This window comes from Lontra canadensis, unplaced genomic scaffold (genome assembly GCF_010015895.1).
Source record: "Lontra canadensis isolate GAN:19392208 unplaced genomic scaffold, GSC_riverotter_1.0 scaffold59, whole genome shotgun sequence".
In the NCBI taxonomy this organism is placed as follows: Eukaryota; Metazoa; Chordata; class Mammalia; order Carnivora; family Mustelidae; genus Lontra; species Lontra canadensis.
The window spans coordinates 10,302,490-10,329,803 of NW_022631053.1; the positions used below are offsets into that span (position 1 = coordinate 10,302,490).

The following is a 27,314-nucleotide window of genomic DNA, read 5'->3' on the forward strand; positions in this document are numbered from 1 at the left end:
ATTTCCCTGATGCCGAGTGATATGGAGCACTTTTTCATGTGTCTTTTGGCCATCTGGATGTCTTCTTTGCAGAAATGTCTGTTCATGTCTTCTGCCCATTTCTTGATTGGATTATTTGTTCTTTGGGTGTTGAGTTTGCTAAGTTCTTTATAGATTTTGGACACTAGCCCTTTATCTGATATGTCGTTTGCAAATATCTTCTCCCATTCTGTCAGTTATCTTTTGGTTTTGTGAACTGTTTCCTTTGCTGTGCAAAAGCTTTTGATCTTGATGAAATCCCAATAATTCATTTTTGCCATTGCTTCCCTTGCCTTTGGCGATGTTGGAAGACGTTGCTGCGGCCAAGGTCGAAGAGGTTGCTGCCTGTGTTCTCCTCAAGGATTTTGATGGATTCCTTTCTCACATTGAGGTCCTTCATCCATTTTGAGTCTATTTTCATGTAGGTGTAAGGAAATGGTCCAATTTCATTTATCTGCATGTGGCTGTCCAACTTTCCGAACATCATTTATTTTATTGAAGAGGCTGTCTTTTTTCCATTGGACATTCTTTCCTGCTTTGTCGAAGATTAGTTGACCATAGAGTTGAGGGTCTATTTCTGGGCTCTCTGTTCTGTTCCTTTGATCTATGTGTCTGTTTTTGTGCCAGTACCATGCTGTCTTGATGATGATAGCTTTGTAATAGAGCTTGAAGTCCGGAATTGTGATGCCACCAACTTTGGCTTTCTTTTTCAATATTCCTTTGGCTATTCGAGGTCTTTTCTGGTTCCATATAAATTTTAGGATTATTTGTTCCATTTCTTTGAAAAAAATGGGTGGGATTTTGATAGGGATTGCATTAAATGTGTAGATTGCTTTCGGTAGCATAGACATTTTCACAATATTTATTCTTCCAATCCAGGAGCATGGAACATTTTTCCATTTCTTTGTGTCTTCCTCAATTACTTTCATGAGTATTTTATAGTTTTCTGAGTATAGATTCTTAGCCTCTTTGGTTAGGTTTATTCCTAGGTATCTTATGGTTTTGGGTGCAATTGTAAATGGGATTGACTCCTTAATTTCTCTTTCTTCTGTCTTGTTGTTGGTGTAGAGAAATGCAACTGATTTCTTTGCATTGATTTTATATCCTGACACTTTACTAAATTCCTGTACAAGTTCTAGCAGTTTTGGAGTGTAGTCTTTTTTGGTTTTCCACATATAGTATCATATCATCTGCGAAGAGTGATAGTCTGACTTCTTCTTTGCCGATATGGATGCCTTTAATTTCCTTTTGTTGTCTGATTGCTGAGGCTAGGACTTCTAGCACTATGTTGAATAGCAGTGGTGATAATGGACATCCCTGCAGTGTTCCTGACCTTAGCGGAAAAGCTTTCAGTTTTTCTCCATTGAGAATGATATTTTCTGTGGGTTTTTCATAGATGGCTTTGATAATATTGATGTATGTGCCCTCTATCCCTACACTTTGAAGAGTTTTGATCAGGCAGAGATGCTGTACTTTGTCAAATGCTTTTTCAGCATCTATTGAGAGTATCATATGGTTCTTGTTCTTTCTTTTATTAATGTGTTGTATCACATTGATTGATTTGCGGATGTTGAACCAACCTTGCAGCCCTGGAATAAATCTCACTTGGTCGTGGTGAATAATCCTTTTAATGTACTGCTGAATCCTATTGGCTAGTATTTTGGTGAGAATTTTTGCATCTATGTTCATCAAGGATGTTGGTCTGTAGTTCTCTTTTTTGATGGGATCCTTGTCTGGTTTTGGGATCAAGGTGATGCTGGCCTCATAAAATGAGTTTGGAAGTTTTCCTTCCATTTCTATTTTTTGGAACAGTTTCAGGAGAATAGGAATTAGTTCTTCCTTAAATGTTTGGTAGAATTCCCCTGGGAAGCCGTCTGGCCCTGGGCTTTTGTTTGTTTGGAGATTTTTGATGACTGTTTCAATCTCCTTACTGGTTATGGGTCTGTTCAGGCTTTCTATTTCTTCCTGGTTCAGTTGTGGTAGTTTATATGTCTCTAGGAATGCATCCATTTCTTCCAGATTGTCAAATTTGTTGGCGTACAGTTGCTCATAAGTATGTTCTTATAATTGTCTGTATTTCTTTGGTGTTAGTTGTGATCTCTCCTTTTTCATTCATGATTTTATTTATTTGGGTCCTTTCTCTTTTCTTTTTGAGAAGTCTGGCCAGGGGTTTATCAATCTTATTATTTCTTTCAAAGAACCAGCTCCTAGTTTCGTTGATTTGTTCTGCTGTTCTTTTGGTTTCTATTTCATTGATTTCTGCTCTGATCTTTATGATTTCTCTTCTCCTGCTGGGTTTAGGCTTGCTTTCTTGTTCTTTCTCCAGCTCCTTTAGGTGTAGGGTTAGGTTGTGTATTTGAGACCTTTCTTGTTTCTTGAGAAAGGCTTGTACTGCTATATATTTTCCTCTCAGGACTGCCTTTGCTGTGTCCCACAGATTTTGAACCGTTGTGTTTTCATTATCACTTGTTTCCATGAATTTTTTCAATTCTTCTTTAATTTCCTGGTTGACCCATTCATTCTTTAGAAGGATGCTGTTTAGTCTCCATGTATTTGGGTTCTTTCCAAATTTCCTCTTGTGATTGAGTTCTAGCTTCAGAGCATTGTGGTCTGAAAATATGCAGGGAATGATCCCAATCTTTTGATACTGGTTGAGACCTGATTTAGGACCGAGGATGTGATCTATTCTGGAGAATGTTCCATGTGCACTAGAGAAGAATGTGTATTCTATTGCTTTGGGATGAAATGTTCTGAATATATCTGTGATGTCCATCTGGTCCAGTGTGTCATTTAAGGCCTTTATTTCCTTGTTGATCTTTTGCTTGGATGATCTATTTCAGTGAGGGGAGTGTTAAAGTCCCCTACTATTACTGTATTATTGTCAATGTGTTTCTTTGATTTTGTTATTAATTGGTTTATATAGTTGGCTGCTCCCACGTTAGGGGCATAGATATTTAAAATTGTTAGATCTTCTTGTTGGACAGACCCTTTGAGTATGATATAGTGTCCTTCCTCATCTCTTATTATAGTCTTTGGCTTAAAATCTAATTGATCTGTTATAAGGATTTCCACGTAGTTAGGTCTTGTCTTAAAGTCTATTTTGTCTCATAAGTATTGGTACCCTAGTTCCCCCCCAACACACACACAACTTTCAATTGCATGGAATATGTTTTTACATCTCCTCACTTTCAGTCTGTATGTGTTTTTAGGTCTGAAGTGTCTTTTGTAGTCAACAAATAGATCTTATTTGTTAACCAGTCACCTGATGTCTTTGGAGCACTTAATCTATTTACATTTAAGGCAATTCTTGATAGGTATGTACTTATTGCCATTTTGTTAACTTCTTTTAGTTGTGAAGTAGTTCTTCTCTGTTCCTTTCTTGCTCTCTTCACCTGTGATTTGATGACTTTCAGTGTTATGCTTGGATTTCTTTCTCTTTTGTGTGTGTCTGTCTAGTATAGGTTTTTGGTTTGTGGTTACTATGAGTTTTCTATATAACACCCTACATATATTTTAAGTTTTTACATATATTCTAAGTATTTTAAGTTGGTTTCTAAATTCAAGGACATTCTAAACTCACTGCATTTTACTCCCACACACTCCATATTTTATGTATTTGAGGTCATATTTTTTTTAATCTTTCATTTTGTGTATCCCTTAACTATAGATCAAGTTGATTTTATAACTTTTGTCTTTTAACCTTCAGAGCAGCTTTATAAGTGATTGCACTACTACTTTGTAAGGTCAGTTTAGTGGTGATGGAATTTTTTTTATTCTGGGTAACTCTTTATCTCTCCTTCAATTCTAAATGATAACCTTGTTTGGTATAGGTTGTTCTTGGTTGTAGATTTTTTTCTCTTTCAGTGCTTTGACTATATCATGCTATTCCCTTCTGGACTGCAAAGTTTTTGCTGAAAAGTCAGCTGTTAATTTAATGGCTGTCCCCTTGTATGTTAAGCAGTTTTTCTTTTGCTCTTCTTAAGATTCTTTAACTTTACACATTTTAATTATTATGTGTTTGAGTGTAGACTTCTTTGGGTTCGTCTTGTTTGAGGTTATATGCTTCATGGACCTGGATGTGTTTCCTTCCTCAGGGAAGTTTTCTGCTATTTCTTTCAAATAAGTTTTCTGCCCTTTTCTCTTTTTGGGACCCCAAAATGCAAGCACTCGTACACTTGATTTTTTCTTAGAGGCCCCTTAACCTATCCTCAGTTTTTAAGTTCTGTTTTCCTTTGCTCTTCAGCTTGGATGGTTTTCACTACCCTGTCTTCCAGATTGCTGATTCATTCTTCATCTTCTAATGTGTTGAATCCCTTTACTGTATTTTTCATTTCAGTTATTCTTCAGTTTTGACTGGTTCCTTTTTATATTTTTTTCTCTTTGTTGAAGTTCTCAGTTCATCTACTTTGAAGTCTGGTAACCATTACTTTGAACTCTTTATCTGGTAGATTGCTTATCTCCATTTCATTTGGTTCTTTTCCTGAGGTTTTGTCTTGTTCTCTTGCTTGGAAAATATTCTGTCTCTTCATTTTGTCTGACTTTCTGTGTTTGTGTATTAGGTAGATCAGCTATATCTGCTTTTGTTAAAGGTATTGTCCCTTTGTAGAAGGCATCCTGTGCATCCCAAAAGTATAGTCCCCCCTGGTTAATAGAACTAGGTACTCTGGTGGTGTTCTTTGTGTGAAGTGCACGCATGCACCCTACTATTTAGTCTACAACTGCTGGGGGTCACCAGTGGGTGAGGCTAGCCTATAGCTTGATGGTTATAATGCCTGGCTTGGGGCTGTGGGCACACAGTGGATGGGCTGGCCCCTGGTATGGTTGGCTGATAGGAACCTGTTGCTGTTTTGTGTGAGGTTGGTTCCAACTGTTGTAGGTGTGCTGTTGGAAAGGGCTGGCATCCTATATGGCATGGGGGTCTCTTTGGAAGATCACTGGACCTTCAAGGCTGCCCACTGGGTATGGGGGGATGGGAGCCACTTTGGGAGAGTACTTGTCAGGGTGAGTGGGTTAGGTCCACAGTGTAATGTGGTGGAGGGTGTGTGTTTGTGGTATGGATGTTGCCAGCAAGATAGATGGAGAGTGTCAGAGCTGGTGCCTGCCAGGTTTAGGCTAGCTTGATTGAAGGAGGGCTATGAAATGTTGCCCACCAAAGCTTTTGTTCCTGGAGAAATTTCCTACAGATTCCTGCCAGTTTCATTCTTTTACATGTGGCTTTCTGGTTTTCTTAGCACCACTTACTGAAGAGACTATCTTTTCCCCATTTCATATTCTTGCCTCCTTATAGATTGCCCATAAGAGTGTGGGTTTATTTCTGGGCTCTGTCCTGTTCTATTGATTTACATGTCTTGTGTGTGTGTGTGTGTGTGTGTGTGTGTGTGTGCATGCACATGCATGCCAGTGCCATAGTTTTTTGATTACTGTGGTTTTGTAGTATAGTTTGAAATCTGGGATTATGAAGCCTCCAGCTTTGTTCTTCCTTCCCTGAAAGCATATCCCCACTCTGGGGAGGGAGAGCGAGGGAGGAGCAAAGGGAGAGAGAGAATCTTAATTAGGCTCCATGTCCAGAGCAGAGCCCAACATGGGGCTTGATCTCATAACCCTGAGATCATGACCTGAGCCAAAATCAAAGTCAGGCGCTTAACCGACTGAACCACCTAGGGGCCCCATATCTCTGTTCTTTTTGATGACAGTGATTCTAACAGGTGTGGAGTGTGGTACTGATGTACATTTCCCTGATGATTAGTGATATAGAGCATTTTTTCCCTATATCTGTTGACCATTTGTATGTCTTCTTTTGAGATTTGTATCCTTAATAATATTGATGTGCCTATTAATATGTAATGCTAATGAATAATTTAACTTTTTGAGGTTAGTCAGATGCTTAACAGAGTGAGACACCCAGGCACCCCTGTAGTCATTCATTAGGGTAATGATAATAATAGCTGACCTACCTGAGTGCTTACTGTGTATCTTACACTATTGTAAGGTTTTATGTGATTTCACTCATTTAATCTTCACAACAAACCTATGAAGTAAGAGCAACTTTAAGTTTCATAGATGAGAATAAATAATTTACCCAAGGCTGCACAACTTATATTACCACAAGTATTAGTATTTTATTTTCCCTTTGAAAATCTGTGGTAAAATTACTGGGTATCTTGCTATATATTACCTCTTGTAGATATCATTGCCCAATCTGTGAGCCCTTTTTGCAAAGTATGTTGAAAAATGGTTTTCATTATTTAAAATGGCTAGATTGGATGACCCTCTGCAGTTTCTTGAACTTCCAAACATAGGGAACCGGTATCAGATTTGGGCCCATACTACTATATTCTTCTCTGACCGACCACTTGTATAGAACCCAGTATCAGCTTGAGTGAATTTAGGCACAAACCATCAGTTAGCTGCCTGGTGCCATAATGTTATACATTCACTCGATTTGTTGTTGTTCTTGCCTGTTTATGGGCATATTTGTTGGGTCTCTAATCCTATATAATATATATTTCCATGGATCTGTTATGTGATTAAAACATTTAGCTTGGAATATATTCATCTGTAAGCATGAAACAAAGTTTGTGTGATAATAGAGTCAATATTTTGTTTGAAATATCTACATGGTCCTAAAAATGAATATTTGGTAATTGAGCCATTTAACAGATTGAAAATATTAAAGAAGGCATGGGAATAGCAAGATATTTAAGAAAAATGTATTTAGTTTAAATTCTAACAGAGAAATATAAAATTGACCAAATTTGACTAAAAAATTGCACATATAAGTAGGAAGTAATACTTTAGGAAATTATAATTCTTTCATACTTGGGACAGCATACTGTTTAATAATCTTATTTTTTTCCTTGCTCAATTTTGGCCTTGACTCTAACTAAGAAAATGTTTTTTGGGGGGACCTTTGCCCAAGCCATCCCTTTGACTGTGGGTTCAGAAAGAGAGCAGATATTTTGTTTGTTTGTTTATTAGAATAAAAAAGTGTTGGTGATTGAACTTGTTAGTCTGAACTTTTCCAGCATTTTTAGATTCCTCAGTTCATTTTTTTTAAAGCGCAACATTGTTAAGAAATTTACCTTAATGCTAGGAAATTGTCCATGCTTTTAAGTTCTACAAATGAAAGAATACAGGGGAGTATAGAGCTAAAGCACAGTAGTTAATACAGGTCTACTCTATATTAAGAAATTTCTAAAGGCAAAAACTTTCCAGTAAGCAACTGGTTATATGTGAAAAATTCTGCTTTTTTATGAAAGGAATTGTCTTAGGAGAGCAGATAATTTATAAGAAAATACTGAAGGATAATACTAACAAAAACTATGCTATTAAGGTAAATGAATGCCAACTGAGTTGACGGACTGTGGATTGTTGTAAAGAACATTTATTTTCAAAGTCTTATTCTGGATTGTTTTTAAGGACTCTATCAGCTATAATTTTTGTCTTTGCTGTCTGGTCAGTTCATACTATATCTTTCAGCAGCACAATGACATTACATGACATTCTTTATATTAAAAAGTGAAGAAATCTTAATAGGATACATTTTCTAAAATATTTACAAAATTATTGAGTGTCTTTATCATATGATCTCCCTGATATGAGGAAGTGGAGATGCAACATTGGGGGTTTTGAGGGTAGGAAAAGAATAAATGAAACAAGATGGATCAGGAGGGAGACAAACCATACAACAAACTTAATGTCATAAAACAAACTGAGGGTGGGGGGAGGGAGAGGGTGGTGGGGTTATGCACATTGGGGAGGGTATGTGCTATGGTGAGTGCTGTGAAGTGTGTAAACCTGGCAATTCACAGACCTATACCCCTGGGGCTAATAATACATTATATGTTTATAAAAGAATCCAAGAATTGGTAAAAAGTTTTCAACTGCAGATAAATCATTCTGTTCTTTTTTCTTCCACTTTATAAGACATTTGTGATACTAACAGCCAAGTTTGCCTCTCTTTCTAAGTAGTAACACCAGTAGTAAAGGCTTTAAAATTTAGTTCTTTATAGATGTGGTTCATATATACAATGGACTATTACTCAGCCATCAGAAAGGATGAATACCCACCACTTGCACTGACATGGATGGAACTGGAGGGGATTATGCTAAGTGAAATAAGTCAAGCAGAGAAAGATAATTATCATACGGTTTCACTCATATGTGGAACATAAGGAATAAAATGGAGGACCATAGGGAAACAAAGGGAAAACTGAAGGGGAAGAATCAGAGAGTGAGACAAACCATGAAAGACTCTGGACTCTGGCAAACAAATTGAGGGTTAAGAAGGGTGGCGGGTAGGGGGAGGGGGTGAGGGGGTGATGGGCATTAAGGGGGGCCCGTGTGATGCGCACTGGGTGTCATACACTACTAATGAATCATTGAACATGACATCAGAAACTAATATGCTGGCTAACGCAACATAAAAGAAATCTTAAAAATTTAGTCCTTTATGATTTGTTTCCCATTTTGAAATAAAAACATGACATTTTTCAGGTTTAGCAGAATTAGGTACCCTGTGTGATCCTTTACGGAGCTGCTCTATTAGTGAAGAAAATGGACTCAGTGCTGCCTTTACCATAGCCCATGAGCTTGGGCATGTGTAAGTACCTTCTGCTGCCTCGGCAATGTGCTTTCTCTTAAGCATTGCCCAGAATGCCAAAATTCCATCTTCAATTGAGTAATTAGCAGCTTTATGTCTTTAAAAGTACTGTTAGTGCAATTTTCATCCCTGAAACGCTAACGCTGGCTCTCTTGTGATCTATGTTAGGTCAGACAGGCTGCACAGATGAACAGACTAAACAAAGAACTAGAACTTGGGAATTCTTTTATTTCATTTACTGTATTGGATTACATGACAAGCACTTCTGGCCTCTGGCCCTTGTTATCCCATACATGACCAGGTACTGTCCTCTTCCATCTTATGGGAGGGCCTGCAGGGCCTTCTGGTTCTGGGGAACTCCCGGTAATATTTGCGATTCCAGCTCACCTATTGCTCTTACAGCTCAGAGCCCCAGCAGAGAATGTGGCATGTGGGAATTTCTGAATCTTTAAAAGATTTTTTTAAAGTTATTTCTCCAGCTTCACAGTTGTTGTTGTTTGGTTTGGTTTTTGTGGTTTTTTGTTTTTTGTAAAATTAAGGGGTTCTATCTGTTCCTGCATCATTAAAAATTCTACTGGGGTTCTATGCTCTAAGAATGGAGGCCATGATTCCCTGCGATAGCCTCGGAGCTCCCATGGAAAGTCAGAAACCCCTACAAACTCATCCTCTGACAGGGATTCCATATGTGTACCCCCAGCACTCCTGGGATTTTTTTGTTTATATGCTAATAAGGAATTGAGGCTAGAGTTGCCTCTGTTAGCTGGACTACATTTTCTTCTCCTGGTCATGCCCTACTTCATTAAGAGCATTCAGCAGGCATAATTTCAAGTGGAAATCATTTTTATGAAACTAGTGCATCTTCAGTTCCCTTTGAGCACGGTTATGTTTCATGATTGTCAGCAAGGGGCACACTCATATTGTTGACATGGGAATAGAATAGAATCAAGAGCTTACCTGAGGGCTCTAGATACCTAGCAGCAACATCTGGAAAGCACTATTAGCTGGTTTCTAAGGCTACTAACTAATGGAAAACTGTTCTTGCAAAGACTACCATCTTAGCCATTTATTTTCTTCCCGAAAAACTCTTTAGGTGTCTTTAGAATATGGGTAAGTAGTTTAATTAAAAGTCTGATCTTTAAGTACACATCTCAGCAGACAAAGAGCTGAGCTAGGTGGTTTCGACGTTCCTTCTAAATACAAGTTCATACTTAGGTCCTCAAAAGAATGCATAGGCTGTGCTGCTGGCCAGCTCATTATTTAATAGCATTGCTCTTAGGAAGATTTGGTTGCCCTTTAGGAACGTTTTTGTTATTCCAGTTCGATCAATAATCACTTACTGAGTATAGACCAGAAACAGTCCTGTGGCTGTTACATGTAAAACAAGTGGATACTATAGAATGATAAGGAAGTAGGGATTAAAGAAGTTTTGATACTGTAGTAAATCGTCTGTAATCTACAAACTAGTGTGGTATCACTTTTATGTAATCTACCTACACACATCTCTTTAGGATACGCATGCTGAAACCTGCAAGTGTTTATGTGAACGCTGTATCTGTATCATGATGAGATGAGCCAGACTCCACATATTTTGGTTGTTTGGACTCACATACCAAATCAGCAGACTGTGCTACTGATCAACGTTATAATTGACTGTTTCTCAGATCATGTGCTTCTAAACATGAAGATAATCTCGGTTTTATAATGCTTTATGGGAGGGATCAAGAGTATACATTTTGATGTGATTGGAGTTATCTGTATTTTACCTTATAAGGATAAGAGATCTGTTACTAATATATTCATATTTTCATATTCTTTATTTTAAGTGTTTATTTTTATTTTTAGATTTAACGTTCCACATGATGATAGTTTTAAATGTAAGGAAACTGGAATTAAACATCAATATCATGTAATGGCTCCAACTTTAAATTACCACACAAGTCCTTGGACCTGGTCAAAATGTAGTCAGAAATATATCACTGAATTCCTAGAGTAAGTCTGAAATTATATTACCGTAGTTAAACAATGGAACATTTATTAGACTACAGAATTTGAATTTATATGTTCTTTTAAAGTGGTTCCATTTCTGTTTAGTTTTTCTGTTTAAATTTAAGTGTACTTGGTATAAATGCGTTTTTAAAAACAATTAAAGAGTTCTATATACATGTTTACATGTCTCACTCCTAAAGTATTTTAGGAGTAGGGCAGGTCAGAGCTAGCTGTCTTTTTTCTTTTTCCTTCCCTCCCTCCCTCCCTCCCTTCCTTCCTTCCTTCCTTCCTTTCCTTCTCCCTTTCTTTCTTCCCCCCGCCCCCCCAGTTTAGGCACTCTGTTAGGATCATTCCTTCCTGAGGGGCACCCTACTGAGATTCACAGCTTCCTTGTGTATGTTTGCATTTTTTCAGAAGATACTGGATAATATAATTGAGAGGAGTTTGAGTAGCTCATGATTGAGGTGTCTTTAAGGGACAGACTATAGCTGAAGTCAAACTATGCACATTCCAAAAAGCTCTGTACAGCCGGTGAGATGTGGAGTCTATATGTTTACATAGTCTTTTGGAGGATTTTCTTAGGTCTGAAGAAGGGAGGCAGATCCAGATTTTTCTTGTCTCGTCTCTCCATCTAGCACCAGGTTTCTTTACTTCCCACTTTACTTAAATGGAATTTCGGTCCTCATTACTGAAAGTTGCCAAAAGGCAAAGCCAAGCTCTTTCTGGGGAATTTTTTTTTTTTTTGGTATTAATGTAATACTTATTTCTTTTGTCTCTTATAATCTCCAATCTTGGCAGTTTCTAGTTCCCTCTCCTTATGAGAACTGTGGGAATGAATGAAACCATGGTTTGGAATATATATTCATAAATACATCCCCAAATGATCAGGGACTACTTATCCTTGTATGGGGCATTGATTTAAAAGCATAATACATAGTTGCTGATCTATACATGACTGCATATAGCTTTGTTCAGTGGCTATGATACTGATTAACAGTATCAGTGGATGTGCTTATATTTGCAAGGGGTTAATGGGACTCTCTCCAATGGGAATTTAAAAAAATATATATGTTAGGTTTCTTTTAAGTTTATATGTTAATTTTTGGTCAAAACTTAATATCTTTGTAGCCAGTAAAAATTTCTAAATTTTTAAATTATGACAGTGCAACAAATTGTTCCTACTTTTTTGGAACAGTTTTTTCTTTTTTTAAACCAATTGGGGTGGTTGAACATTTTCAATTTCTATACACTAGCTACTGCATTACAAACTAGGAGTAATAAACACACATTTCCCCTGCTATTTACCTTTTTCTATGTCCTTTATACATATACTCTAATAGAAACGTGCAAGGTGAATAGTATCACTGTTAATATAGATAAGGAGACTCAGGGTCAGGGAAGTTAAGTTTAATATGCATCCTGGGAATCCTGGGAAGGGGAAGAACCAAAATGTAAACTCTACCTCTACCTCTTTAAAGTGGAGACAATGTAACTCTTCGTGAAATTCCTATGTTTAGTTGTTTAGAGCTCACAGTGTACTTTCTCAAATGAAAACTTTTTTTTTAGCATCTTTACAATTTGGGCATTAAATATAAGGCATTACTATCGGGCAACAAAATAGATCAAAAGTGTAGAGTGATTATAGGAATAGGTTTCATAAATTATATTATGATGAATTTGTCATTGTTCTTTTTAAGAATTGTATCATCAAAACAGTTGTGGGGCTCAAATGAGAGCAAACACCTTAAAAGTCCTTTGTGAATTGCGAGGTTTTCTTCCTGACTTTGATAAAAACTGGTTTCTAAATTACAAAAAAAAACAGTGATACTCCTTTTGAAAGTGTAGGACACTATAAATGTGATAAAGAATCTTACATCCACACATAGTCACAATACTTTTCGGTCCTTGGTACAGTACTGGTCATGGGGAATGCCTTCTTGACAAACCAAATGGAAGAATATATGATCTGTCTTCACAACTTCCTGGATTAATATATGATGTAAACAAGCAGTGTGAACTTATGTTCGGTCCTGGATCACAAGTATGTCCCTACTTGGTAAGAAAAATTGTCCCTTTTTTTTTTTTTTTTGGAAAACTCTGAAGTTATAGTTAGAATATATTTCAAAAATGTACATTTATTCTCTTGAACAGAAGGTGAGCTAAATGTACCCAAGTCTTAGAGAAATTTGCTCTTTGCCAGAAAGGGGTTAAAAAGGGGGAAACTAAAATTTCTCTAGTCTTATTATATGCCATGTACTGTGTTAGGTACTTAAAAATTATCTTCATTAACCCTCACAAAATCCTGGGTGAAGTATTCTCATTTAAAAAATAGACACCAAGAGGTTATTGAAAATTAAAAGCATTTAAATATTTATATTCAGATATATTCAAATAACTATTTTCTGGGTGGAGAGATAAAATTTAAGTGTCTTGATAATGAGTTATATTAAAGGCCCCAGAAACCTAATAGAGTATGCTACATTTTAATTTACATAGATTTGAATCTGTAGAAATGAAAGTTAGGGCCTGTTGTTATCACTAAACTCTTACTACTTTATAACTTTGAGGATTTTTCATAAGTTAGATACACTCCTAGGTCATGAGGTCATTGGACCAGGAGTGCAGCCTCATTCGCTCATTGAAATATGTTTAATTCAGGGTTTAATTCAGGATTTGCCACAAACTAGGTGCTCACTGAATGAATGAATGAATGAATGAATGAAAGTAACAAAACAGTGAGTGCAGAGATAGGCAAAGCACATTCCACATAGTAATATTGTTTTAAAAATCTTAAACTTACAATAAAAAATGTTACTAGGCTCTTAAATATCCAGTATGGAGGAGGGAAGATTTAACTTGATTTTTTTGTTAAAGATATGTTTCTTTTTTACCTGACTTACACACTAAATAAACTTTGAATTTAAATTCAGAAAGAAGAAGAGAATTATCTTGGGTATAGCTCCTGTGAACCTCTGTGGATTTTGTTTCTTGTGAAAACTTGAGAACCCTTTGTTCAAAAGCTGAAAGTATGCATTCTATTCACAAAGTAGGAAACCAGTATACATTATACAGTATTTCTATGCACATTATTCATACATTCTATCATCGTATCAAAAGAGGCTTTTGGAAACTCCTTGTGAATAACATTTAACAACAAAAAGTCCTTTAGAAAAATGTCTTGCAAAGAGAAAAAATGTCTCCCATAATTGTGAATATTTCCACTCTAATTTCTCTCTCCCATTGTTCAATGTATGATGAAAATCTAAAAAGTCTTAAAAATGAAACATTGCCATTTTATGTGTTTACGTTCTAGTCATTAATTTACCTCTAAATTTTTTTTTTTGCCAATTATTTCTAGCTCTGACAGGAAACCATGAAATATGTAAGATGAATGTATAAACCAGTGCATTGCACTAGATCAGTTCCGTGGTCGTAGTGTTCTTTTACTCTTGTCTGCTTTCTGTTACTGTGCAGAAGCAATGCAGACGTCTCTGGTGCACGAGTGCAGAAGGAGTTCACAAGGGCTGTCGCACTCAGCACATGCCACTGGCAGATGGGACAAACTGTGGTCCTGGGATGGTAGGTTTTCCCCAAGGGTGAGTCTTGTATTAGGAGATTACCCAAGGATAAGAATTGCTCTGCATTTCAACGCTCTTCACTGTTCATCAGCTTTTGCTCAATGTTGCTGTGTTGGTTTGATGTAGTACACAGTCAAGTGAATTAAATTTTTGATTTTACCTTTTTTTTTTTTCCCCACGATCTAGCACGTGAATGTTTAAGTTATATAGGTAATTACATGGATAGTTATCTAAGTATATTATAGACTTGTTAACAAGAAGGGTAGACATAAAGGTCCTAACATTTCAGCAATTTCCCCAAATTCAAGGATGTTACCATTGTATACATTTTTTGCCCATAAAATTCAATCAAGTATAATTGATAGTTTTAAGTGGCTTCTTCAGATATTTATTGGTTGTCAGTGTCTTAAAACGTACCCCTAAAATTGCCTGAACATCCTACATTTTCACCATTCTAGCATCAGCATGAATTAATCTAAATCTGCTGAGTGATAGGGTTTGCCACGATAAATGGTTAAGGATGAAGTCAGGTTGTACTTGGTGCTTCAGGATGAAGACAAGTTCCCTTGGCCTTGGTAGCCAGTGTTGTCTGCACTGAATAAGTTTTAGTCTGTTCGCCCCTTCTCAGCTACCTCAGCACAAATGGAGCCCCTGGCTTGTGGGAATGGAGTGGCTAGTGCTGCCTTCTTCGTTAGCTTCACAGGTAGAAACTTGAGTTGGGTTCCCTAGCTGACCTTGTGCTTCACCAGCTGTTAATTGAAACATTTGTACCAGCTACTGCCCTTGTCTCTCATGCGTTCCATCGAAGTGCGTGTGTTTTCTGTGAATATAGCTTACGTCACAAATTAATTGAATAGTGAAGTTGTATTTGGAACTTCAGCAATTTTTTCTGTAGCTGAAGTACTCTGAAATGGTTGAGCACCCAAATTATTTTAGGGCCAGAATTCTAGTGGACTTCTGTTCATAGCTGGGAGCTACAACTGAATTTTAGAGTTTCATCTTTAATATGTGTATCATTTTATACATCTCGCAGTCAATGTATGAAAGTTCCAGTTGCTCTGCATTTCTTGACAATTTTTGATATCGTTAATCTTTTAACATAGTAATAGCCATTTTAGGTGCAAAATGGAATATCGTTGTGGTTTTAGTTTGCATTATCCTGATTATTGTCAATCTTGGGCAACTTTTCATTGGCTCACTAGCCATTTGAATAATTCCCCAGTGAGGTGGTTTAAAGAGCTTGGATTTGTTGGAATTCAAGGTAAATGTGTTGAGATACTGGGACCTTCTTTAAAGCCTGTGTAGGTTAAAAGCAGAAATGGCATTTGGGGTAAAAACATGTGGGGATCATGATAGGTATAAATTCATTTTTTTTTTAATTGAAAATAGTGAGGTCCTGAATTTTGAAGACTTAGCACTCCCAGAAAAGGACATAAAATATTTCATTAGCTTTTTGTATTAGTTACATGTTGAAATAATAGATGTACTGAGTTAAATAAAATATATTACAATTGAAAATAGTGAGCTCCTATGCATTAGCCATTTTCAGTATTCAATGGGCCTTTTATTCAAGAGAAATTTTAAATAAATTCCTATTTTTTTCTTTTGCCTTAACACTCTTTTAGTCCCTTTATTTTGTGACTGTGTTATGGGTAAGACTATCTTTTAAATACTTGAAAGTGGTAGTAAATCCATTTGCATGAAAATACGATGAGATTTACCTGACACTGACTTAATTTAGTACATGGTGAACAATATAACATTATATCCTTTTCATTTGTGGATTTATCAGAAATTGTACTCAGGGATTATTTGAAATGTTTCTGGAGGTGCCCCCAGAACTTACATGCACATAGTACATTCTATTCTGAGATTTTTCTTTTCACTTTTAATATGACTTTCTCATTTTGAATGATTTGTTCTAATGGAGGGCACAAAGCATTTTTTCTGCTAATAAACTTGGTTTTATTTTTAATTTATTTTTAATTTATTTATTTTGGATTCATTCATTCAACAAACACTTATCAATGGCCCACTATATGTCAGACACTATTCTAAGTGATGAGGATATATCAGTGAACAAAAGAGAAAAAATCCTGCCTTCATGGAGCTTACATTTTAGGGGGAGACTACAGTATTATAAACAATATAATACTACTGATAAGTGCCATGAACAAGAAAAATAGAACAAGAAAAGGAAGTTTTGTGGTAGGAGAGGGCAGATTGCAATTTAAAACATAGTGGTCAAAGTAGATCTTACTGGAAGTTGCCTAATGAGCTGTCGTAAAGAAAATGAGGGAGTAGCTAAGGAGGATATTATGGAGTGAGCTCCAGGCACAGGCACAACGTAAGCTCCTAAATCCTGGGGTACTGGTGGAGTGTTCAAGGAAGAGCAAGGAAAGACATTGTGGCTGGGATGAAAAGAGATGTGTAGGAAGTAAGTGAAGGAGTATCATGTAGGGCGTTGTGAGCCAGTGTGAGAACTTTGCATTTATTCAAAGTGAAATAATTGAAGGACTTGAGCAGACGAGTCACCTAATGAGTTAATTTTTTAAATAAAAGTTGAAATAAAAGTTCTGATAACTGTTGAGACTAAACTATAGGGGGCAAGTTGGAAGCAGATCTACTTAGAGAGGTATGGCAGTGATAGAGATGAGAGAAGATGATGGCTTACACCGGAGTTGGGAAAGTCAGTCGGTTTGTTTTTGAATGAACTAGATCACTTACTAACATATTAAATGTGAACCGTTAGAGGTAGGATGACTGTTTTTAGCTTAATCAAATCAACTCAGCAGGATTTTGAGGGGTCAGGAATTTGGTTTTTGGTATTAATGTCCATAATGTTTGTTAGACAATGTTTGTTAGACATATGAAGATGCATAAGCAGCTTGTGTATGAGTCTGGAACTCAGGAAAGGGACTTGGGCTGGGAGTGATTGTTGATAGGGAAGAATAAAGGACCATGATCTGAGGCTAGGACGTTCTAGCATTAATTGGAGCCCTAGAAACCAAGGAGTTGGGGGAAGAATGATACTGCTAAATCAAGGAAGAAGACTAAGAACTGGTCATTGGTGATGTATGCAAGAGCAGATAGATGGAGGGTGGGACCATGAGAGCATGGATATTGAGCATTAGACAATGGGTACAGACAGCTCTTTCAAGGAGAAACAGGACAGGAGCTAGAGAGAAAAGCGAGATCTAAGAGTTTTGTTTTTAAAGAACGGAGATAGGGGCACTTAGGTGGCTCAGTTGGTTGAGCATCCTACTCTTGATTTCAAATCAGGTCATGATCTCAGGGTCCTGGGATAGAACCCGCACTACTTCTGTGCTTACTGAGGAATCTGCTTGAGGATTTTTCTCCCTCTGCCCCTCCCCGTGTTTGTGCATATGCTCTCTCTCTAAATAAATATTTTAAAAATAAAGAGGGGAAATAAGTATGTTTGTATATTGAGAATGATCTAGTGGAGTACTTCTCAAATTATCTCTAGTAAAGGACCAGTCTTTTTTTCAAATCTCTAATAATTTAAACCGATACCTTTATAAAATGTCAATAATGACTAGAAAAACAAAATGAAAAAAGATATTCAAAATGTAAGCCAAATTTTTCTATGGAAAACAGTGTGGCAGATCTTTAAATTAAAAATAGAATTATCTGATCCAGCAGTACCACGTTTGGCTGTATATCCCAAAGAACAGAAAACAGAGTCTTGAAGAGATCTCTGCGCACTCCTGTTCATATCCTCATTACTCACAGTAGCCAGGCGGTGGGAGACACCCAAGTGGCCATCCGTGATGGATGAATAAACAAAACGTGATCTACACATACAATGGAATATTATTCAGCCTTAAAAAGAAGGGAATTCTGACATATGCTACAACATAAATGAACTTTGAGTACAGTATGCTGTATGCTAAGGGAAATAAGCCCCCAAAAGACAAATGATACATGATTTTATTTTTTTTTTTAAGATTTTATATATTTATTTGACAGAGAGAGACACAGCAAAAAGGGAACACAAGCGTGGCAGAGGAAGAAGCAGGCTCTCTGCCGAGCAGAGAGTCCGATGCTGGGCTTGGTCCCAGGACCCTGGGATTATGACCTGAGCCGAAGGCAGACACTTAACAACTGAGTCACACAGGTGCCCCATATGATGCATGATTTTAATTAGATATTTAGAGTAGTCTAATGCATACAAACAGAAAGTAGAATGGTGGTTGCCAGGGGCTGGGGGCGAGGGGAGGAGAGAATGGGGACTTGTTTCAAGGGTATAGAGTTTCAGTTGGAGAAGATGAAAAGTTATGTGTGTGGATAGTGGTGATGGTTGGACAACAATGTGTGAATTCATTTTAATGCCACTGAACAGTACACTTAAAAACAGTTAAGATGGTACATTTTATGTTGTGTATTTTGTCACCATGAGAACAAATATAAGCCAACTTTTAAATTAATTTTGATAGGGGCGTGTGGGTGGCTCAGTGGGTTGGGCCTCTGCCTTCTGCTCAGGTCGTGATCTCAGGGGCTTGGGATCAAGCCCCGCATCGGGCTCTCTGCTGGGCGGGGAGCCTGCCTCCCCCTGTCTCTCTGCCTGCCTCTCTGTGATCTCTCTCTCTCTCTGTCAAATAAATAACTAAATCTTTTAAAAAATACATTAATTTTGATAAACATGGAATTACTGTCAAATCCTATGAACATTTCTAAGTGCTAACTTTCAGCATCTATACTCCTTGCAATGACGGGCAACAGTGCATGGACCACTGCTCGTTAGTTTTGATCTAGCAGAGACTGAAACAGTGATGATGTAGGAAAGATCGGAGAATTGTTATAGTGCTGTGTTGAGCAGAGAGGGTTGGGATTATGTGCACAGGTAGAGGGATTGACTTTCCCTAGGATCCTTGACTTTTCATGAATCCTAACAGGTGGGATGGCTGAGTACTGAGCACAGGTGCTGTTAGTTGGGGAAACAGCAGGAGTACCAGGAGATTGTGAGCAGATTCTTTTGTACATTTCCATTTTCTTGATATGGATATATGAAAGTGATCATTGAGAATTTGGATGAGATGAAATAAAAAGTTAGCTAAAAGAGTGGGAGAGTGATCTATATCTTTGGATAGCAAACCAGAATCACAGATGTATATTGTATTATTTATTCACTTAAATTTTCATTTTACTACACTTTCCTCATACAGCACGTCTTCCCTCTGCCAATGGGACTCAAAATCTCAAAGGCAAGGAGATTTCCTGTTCTTTCTTGATTCTACAAATCTTTTTACAGTTACTTAGCAAATATTCAGAAAATATTTATAAGAGGGTCAAAAGGAATCACATTTCTGGGTTAATATTGTGCTTTCAGTTGTGTACATTTTCTTTATGGATATTTATGCTATTCTAATTACCGATATTCTAACTGGGTACGTACGAATCATTTTATGTTTTTGTTTTTGTTTTTAAAGCATTGCCACCATGGGCTGTGCGTCAACAAAGAAATGGAAACACGTCCTGTAGATGGTGAATGGGGACCATGGGGACCATACAGCTCTTGTTCAAGAACATGTGGAGGTGGAATCAAGAGCACAACCAGGCTCTGTAATCGCCCCGAGTATGTCTTTTTTATGTCACTGTAAATTAAGATTATCTCAAGGCACCAGAAAGTAAACATCAGTTTCATTCACTTCTAAACTGGAGGTCAGTCTGTAAGTTTCTAAGACTTACAAAACTTCTGGAATTCGTTAAGCCATGTTACCTTATCTCAGTAGATTCAATCCTTGAAAAAAAAAATATTAGCTAGCTTCATCTTTAGAATCTGAATTAAGATAGGATCATTTTCTTTTTTTTTTTAAATCTGATTTAGTGTAAATTTGAGAAAGAGTTGTAAAGATGACAGTATTGTGATGGCATTTTTGCATTTACTGTGTTTCCATTGGAATTCCTGGCTCTGTTAAATGTGTCTTGGCTCTTGTGCATAAAAAACACATTTTCATTACCCATTTTTTACTGTTTTATGTAATTTGACATGTCATTGTTTCTTTCTCTGCTCCTCATGTTCTAGATGCATCAGTGTGTTTAACTTGACTAAGTACTGAAGCACAAAGAATGTAGGATTCCATAAGCTTTCGACATGTGTCTATTGTTATGATATATAAATTGGTAGGCCATAAAGAATTTTTAATGCCCAGACAGGACACACTCTGAAATGATACAGTTCATTTGAATTTCAGATCATCTAAATTATGCTTGAAGTCTTTATATTTAAAAAATACCAACCAGAAGAGTTTTTATTTTCCAGCATAAGTTGAAATAAAGAGATGGGTGGATAGAAATTAATACCATGAAAGTCTTTGAAGTGACTGATAAGTGGTGTATATACAACAAAGATGCCTTTATATTTCTTTAACATGGTATCGTCTTCATCATCTGTGGTTCACTAGGTTTTTGGTTTTTTTTTAACCTCCCCAAATGAACAAACCCTAATTTGACATTTTGAAACAAAATCCCATCACTAGTTCCCTGTGAGTTAACCAAGTCATGAATAAGTTATCATTGCTGCCCTCCAGGCCACAGTATTTTTACAGTTTATTATTACATTTTTTATTATTATTAAATTGAGTATTTTTACAGTTTATTAGCCATTAAATTGCTTAAGAACCATGTAACATACTTCTGTTAAACAAAAAGTATCAATGGGACATAGGTGGTTTTCCGGATCCTGGGACAGAATGGAACAGTTTTAGAAGTAAACAGCAGAAAGAATATTGTACTGATGTGCTTTAAAATGTAATGAATTTGACTAGGCCAAGAAACGGAGGAAAGTACTGTGTGGGCCGCAGGATGAAATTTCGATCATGTAACACTGATTCATGTCCAAAAGGCAAGCAAGACTTTCGAGAGAAGCAGTGCTCTGATTTTGATGGTAAACATTTCAACATCAATGGTCTTTCCCCTAATGTGAGGTGGCTTCCAAAATACAGTGGGAGTAAGTAGTTAGAATATTTTTTGATGGAAAAATTTCTTGAGACCTAGGAACACACAGCTGTCTTACTGTACACCCCAAATTGAACCTTTTCTTACAGTTGCCATAAAAGATCGCTGTAAACTCTATTGTCGGGTTGCCGGAACCACTAACTTCTACCAGTTGAAGGATAGGGTTGCTGATGGTACTCCTTGTGGGACCGAAACTAATGACATCTGTGTTCAAGGACTCTGTAGGGTAAGTCAACTTGCATTTAACGTGACTGTCAGAATATTCTTTCTCTAACCACGTATTACTTCTGTTACCTCAGAATCCGTGCCTGTGAATTCCAGTGCGGCACCCTTGGGGGCTGTCACCCTTTCGGTAGGAATATGGTCAGGAGACCTTGTTACTAGGCAGCTCTCTGTCATCAAGAGTGACTCATGAAACATAAAATAAATTTCTTGATTTTGTTTTGCATACAGAGAATCACCTTCTTATAAAGAAAATATTAGGACACACAGTTGTAAAGTCCTTTGGCTACTTCAAATATGGCCTTCCCTGGTGACCTCTCCCTGTTGGTTAGTGATGATATTACCCCTTTCCTCTTTTCTTTCTTTCTTTCTCCCTCTCTCTTTTTTAAAATAACATCTATTTATTTGAGAGGGGGTAGAGAGAGGAAGAGAGAAACCTAAGCAAATGCCATGTGGAATCTGATGTTGGGCTCCATCTCATGACCTGAGATCATGACCTGAGCTGAAACCAAGAGTCAGGTGCTTAACTGACTGTGCCACCCAGGCACCCCTCCTTCCTCCCTCTTTTCATTCTTGTCTTTTACTTCCTGAGCATATTCAGACCTTCACTGAGCACCTACTGAAATGTTGGCTACTGTTCCAGTCTCCTGGATGAAAGGCTGCAGCAGAGGCAAAAACTCCAAGGTGGTCACAGATTTGTAGGGGAGATAGACACATGAACAATTCAAATGCAGGGCTATGAGGTCATCAGCAAGGTGGCATAGGGATAGTGAGGAAGGAGTGTTCTGTGGGGAAGTGTGTAAATGGTTCAGAAAATGCTCATGGACTGGTTGGACATAGGGACTAGTTGTTAAATGCACCTTTTTTCTGAAGTCCTGGAGGTCCTTGGAAGGATTTGGAGTTGAGTGAGAGATGTGATTTGATCTGCATGTTAGAATCTTCAGAATATACTGGATTAGGAGAGAATCAAGAGATAGGTCAGCCACTTCAGATTCTAGGTGAGAAGCGGATGATACCTGGAATTAAAGCACACACACTGCAGAAGGTGTTCTTAACTATGGTGAGTTTGAGAACTAGGATAATGAAATCTGTATAAAGAATATGAATGTAATATTATGAACTAATTTCTTGGGTTAAGGTACCAATTTTCTCTTAACCAAGCAGCTATCTGGTGATGAAATGCTTTGCATTCAAAGGTCAATGAGGTATTCAAAGGGAACCAGAGACTAAGTTTCATCTAAATTCACAGCACAGAATCCTACACAATGAAAAACAATGATTATCTGAACTTATAGATGCCTATTACTTTTGGAAAACATCTGCTTAAAATTCATTTTGGAAACATTTGCCTTGTGTATAAAAGAATGAGGCTTCTGAAAGTTTCTCGCCTGATCATGAAACTTTAGAGAAGTATTCTAAAGAACTAAGAGTTACTGCAGTATATCTGCATGGAGAACTGCACTTGTTTTTTTAAACCCCTGAACCAAACAGTTCCCTGTCAGCCTTTATCCAATTATTCATTCTTAACATAAACACAACTTACTAGGCTGTTTATTAGTTTTGGAGAAATAAATTTTCAAAGGGACTCCGTTTATTCCCAGAGTTCTAAGATCATGAGTTACAAAATCATGAAAGACATCTTTTGGAAGTTATTTTAAATGTGTTACTTACCTAATCATACTTTTTGTCTCTTTGAATTACAATTCTTTAAAGAATGGCTTAAATAGACCGTGGACATAGGAATTGTTGTCCATGTTTGTTACAAAGCAGATTCCTAGCTTTTTGTTTTTTTTGAAAGATTTTCTTTGAGAAAGAACACAAGTGAGAGAGCAGGGGAGGAGCGGGAGAAGCAGACTCCCCACTGAGCAGGGAGCTGAACTGGGGCTCGATCCCAGGACTCCGGGATCATGACCTGAGCCGAAGGCAGACGCTTAACTGCCTGAGCCTCCCAGTTGTCCCAGATTCCTAGTTTTTCCTCTAAGGATTTTTAATTCAGAAAATCTGGGAATCTGCCTTCTTAAATGCCATCCCATGTGGTTTTGATACAGGAGGGTATGTGGATAACCCTTCGCAGAACACTTTTTCAGCCATGTGATGAGAAGGTGTGTGAAAATGTTCATGTACAACAAAACCAGTAGATATTCTGAAAAACCCTGTTGTACCAAAGCTCCCATTAATCGAAAGAATATTTGTGAAAAGTTTGTCAAAGCATCATACTTATAATTAGTCACTTTTATAATACTGATTATCATCATTGTTATTTTGAAGCAAGCTGGCTGTGATCATGTGTTAAACTCTAAGGCAAAGAGAGACAAATGTGGAGTGTGTGGTGGGGATAATTCTTCATGCAGGACAATGGCAGGTGTCTTCAATAGTGCTCATTATGGTAAGCTGTGTATTTGTTTTCAATTTTCCCTTCTTTTTGATATCATGATGGAGTATATAATGAAGGCATAATAATGGTTTATTGCTTTGCCTTCTCTGTACCCTTAGTTCAAAATGATTAGTAAAACTTTCCTACATATAAAAATCATAAATATAAAAAACAAAATATTTTGTATTCCTAAATATAAAAAAATCATACAAGATGTATCCTTGAATTAATGAGTTCATCTGCTCAAGGCAAATCTGATTCTTGAAAATACAGTAGGTGCGTTTATTAGAGTAAATCCAGTGCTATTTAATAATGATGTTTGAATAGCCCCCCAATTAATAGTGTCTTTATTGATGTTCCTGTAATCTGAAATATAATGCTTATAATTTTTTCAGGAAACTTGCTTTCAATTACTTTTCATCACTTAAACCACTTTTTTCTATAAGTTGTCTTATCTGCTGTGTTTCTTATTGATATATTAAAAATGATTAAAGGTGAAGAAACCATTAATTTAAGTGTTGATTTGGGATTACTCTGTTTGGTTTTTCAGGAAGTATCTGGATTATATATATAACTGATATTTGGCCATGATTTCATTTTTCTTTAAAAATTTTATGAGAACATAGTGGATATTTTCTGAAAATTTTCTAGGAAAACCTTATGCTTTGTATGGTAACAAATGTAGTCCTTTAGAAGTTTCCTTGCAAAAGGAAAAATGTATTTTTTAGTTTGAACACAGTTAAGTTAGTGTGAATTGCTTCCTTTAAAGCTGTATAATTTAAAACACAGAATTTATATTTTAATCTGTATCAAAAGTATAATACATCTTATACTCTGGTGATGCTTATGAATCTTAGCTGCTAGCCATGACATTATTTTTATAGTTAGGATTCATTATTTCATGGGAGCCACACACATTTGATCCCTTGTTAAAACCAGTGGCATATGTATCAAAGTTTGGGCTCTAGTCACTGAAAAACATTTTTTTTTCTATTTGAAGCCACATGTGCCAAGTTAGGATCAAACATATAACCTTGCCAAAATTGTAGTATGAATTAATCAGTTTGCAAATGGAAAAGATACTGAACTCATTTGTATGTAGCATTTGTCACATTTCTGCCCCCTAGTGGTAGCCTTTGTCTTTTACATTTGTAATGTCTAGGAATTGCTTTCTTCAAAAACCTTAAGTGAGAGGACATAAATAGGACATAGTAGGAATATTTTATTGTGAAAAAAATTATAAAATTCTTGTAGACTGATGACTTAAAACCAATATGCATATAGTGTAGTCAGAATCAGCAGACCATGTATCACTTTATATTCAAAATGTTGATGCCTTAAATGGATATAAATCACTCTAAAAACATACAAGGTAATCTCACATCAAAGCTACAAATTTAATCTTTTTTATAACTTCCTTCTAATTTCATTCCATATTTATCAAAGTTAGTGTACAAGAAAAACTCATGCATCTCCTTTTGCTCATGTATTAAATAGAAGGAAAAACTAATAAGGAAAGGGAACAACTTAGAATACTCACTAGACCAAAATTGTGGACTTGAAAAATCAGAGTATTTGGAAAACTATGCAATGAGTGTAGTGTAGGGAAAACGTTCTTTTTTTTTAAAATATGAAGTATTTCCTCATCTTCTGAGCACCGCAAGTGTTGTTGAATTTGGTCTCATAAAATAGAAATATTGTTTTCATTTCCTTCCCATAAATGCTTAACTTTTCTCATGACAATTTGTTAGTAGACTTTTGAAAATAATGTAAAATTTTGGGATAGCTATAGGAATCCTGCTTCCCTGGAAATTAAAAGCTTAAAAAAATGTTACTTTCATTATTTTGCTGTTCACTGACTCTCTGTGTAAACATAGCACAATGACCAACTATTTTGATATCTTCAGGATTGGTGAATAATATTTGAAATCCTCTCTTTTTTCCCCCAGTGGGAAGTATACAATCTAAAAGTATTAGTGTAAAATTTACAAAATGAATGTGTTCTAAACATCTTGGGAACTATAATATTCACTCTGTCACAGTTCTGTTCTAGAATTTTAGAAGAAAAAATGGTTGTACTTTAAGGATCCCAAACTGTGTATTTCTTTTTTTTTTTTTTTTTTTAAGGATTTCAGTTTTTATTTATTTGGCAGACAGAGATCACAAGTAGGCAGAGAGGCAGGCAGAGAGAGAGGAGGAAGCAGGCTCCCCGCTGTGCAGAGAGCCCGATGTGGGGCTCTATCCCAGGACCCTGGGATCATGACCTGAGCTGAAGGCAGAGGCTTTAACCCGCTGAGCCACCCAGGAGCCCCCAAACTGTGTATTTTAAGACAACGATTTTTCCTTCAATCCTTAGTAATTGTGTAATTCATTGATGCAAAAAGAGTGAACGCTATCATTTTTCAAAGATAAAATGAAATTAAGTCTGTGCTGTGCAGTGTTTTCAGTCATTCAGCCATAACAGCCTCTGGGCCATCAGCTTATGAAAGTTAATATGTATAAAATTATATTGCAGGTTATAATGTTGTTGTCAAGATTCCCCCAGGAGCAACAAACATTGATATTCTTCAGCACAGCTATTCTGGAAAACCAGAAGATGACAATTACCTTGGTAAACATTTCTAGTAAACGACCAGTATGTGATTCGAGCAATTTCATGGAGGTCTGTGGTTGATGTAAATTCTTAGAAGGCAAGAAGAGCCCCTTGAACAAACATGTAGTTCAGTTCATACTGAGCTTAAGTCCTCTGACTTCCTGTACATGTTTCCTCTTGAGTTATATGCTGGATCTTCTTTTAAAAATACTAAACAAAATTCTGAAAATTTGGTTTTTCCTCGTAAGAGTGTTTTAAATAACCAAAGATTATATTCAGTTAACGCGTGCATATTTAGAATAAAATTCTTTTCTTTTTATCTAAAATTAATTATAGACTTCTAAGGTATAGGCTTCATTATGTTTATTTTCAGAAATTAGCGTTTAGCCTTAAAGAACTTCACGTAGGCCCAAAGATGAAAAGAATGCTTTACAAACCTTTCCTTCTGTCTGGGAAATTCTGGAAAGCAGTCATTCAGGGTATGTCAATAATGACAGAGTGTCTCTCCATGAAAAAGATCCAGACATTTATATGAAGACTAGAATGGTCATTGCATGGCTTCTTAGAATATTGACCCCTAGAATTTTGTAGCTTTGTATATTTTTTCCAAGAGAAGCAAAAATGGAATATTGCAGCCGTCTGTTTGGTGGTCGTTTCCTCACCATCGATGACCAGGACTGATTTAGCTGATGTGTCTTCTGGGTCTGTGACTTAGGTTTTTCCTCTTCCTATCTGTTCCTCCTGAAGCTGCAGCCCTCTTGAAAGATGACATTCTCAGAAAAGTATAGGGTAAATTTAATATCTTTAGGTGATATGCTGTAGTTTCCCTTCATATGGATTAGATCACACATTATAGTAAAATACAATTTATTTCCTCAAAAATAATTTACATTTACTTTAATTTCAGAAAAGATTTGCATTTTAAAAGTTTAAGTGCTTTTCGTATTGTTGATTGTACTGTTT

The 27,314-nt window shown here is 36.6% G+C and overlaps 1 protein-coding gene across 1 annotated transcript in view; it reads left to right on the forward strand.

Moving 5' to 3' along the window:
- ADAMTS20 (ADAM metallopeptidase with thrombospondin type 1 motif 20) overlaps positions 1-27,314 on the forward strand; it is a 190,081-nt gene that overhangs the window by 67,129 nt on the left and 95,638 nt on the right. The window contains exons 8-16 of the mRNA XM_032876992.1: positions 8,515-8,620; positions 10,463-10,609; positions 12,521-12,662; positions 14,081-14,185; positions 19,635-19,780; positions 20,973-21,154; positions 21,252-21,388; positions 23,653-23,770; positions 26,274-26,369. Of these exons, the coding sequence (XP_032732883.1) occupies positions 8,515-8,620; positions 10,463-10,609; positions 12,521-12,662; positions 14,081-14,185; positions 19,635-19,780; positions 20,973-21,154; positions 21,252-21,388; positions 23,653-23,770; positions 26,274-26,369 (1,179 nt within the window). The remainder of the gene's footprint in view (positions 1-8,514; positions 8,621-10,462; positions 10,610-12,520; positions 12,663-14,080; positions 14,186-19,634; positions 19,781-20,972; positions 21,155-21,251; positions 21,389-23,652; positions 23,771-26,273; positions 26,370-27,314) is intronic.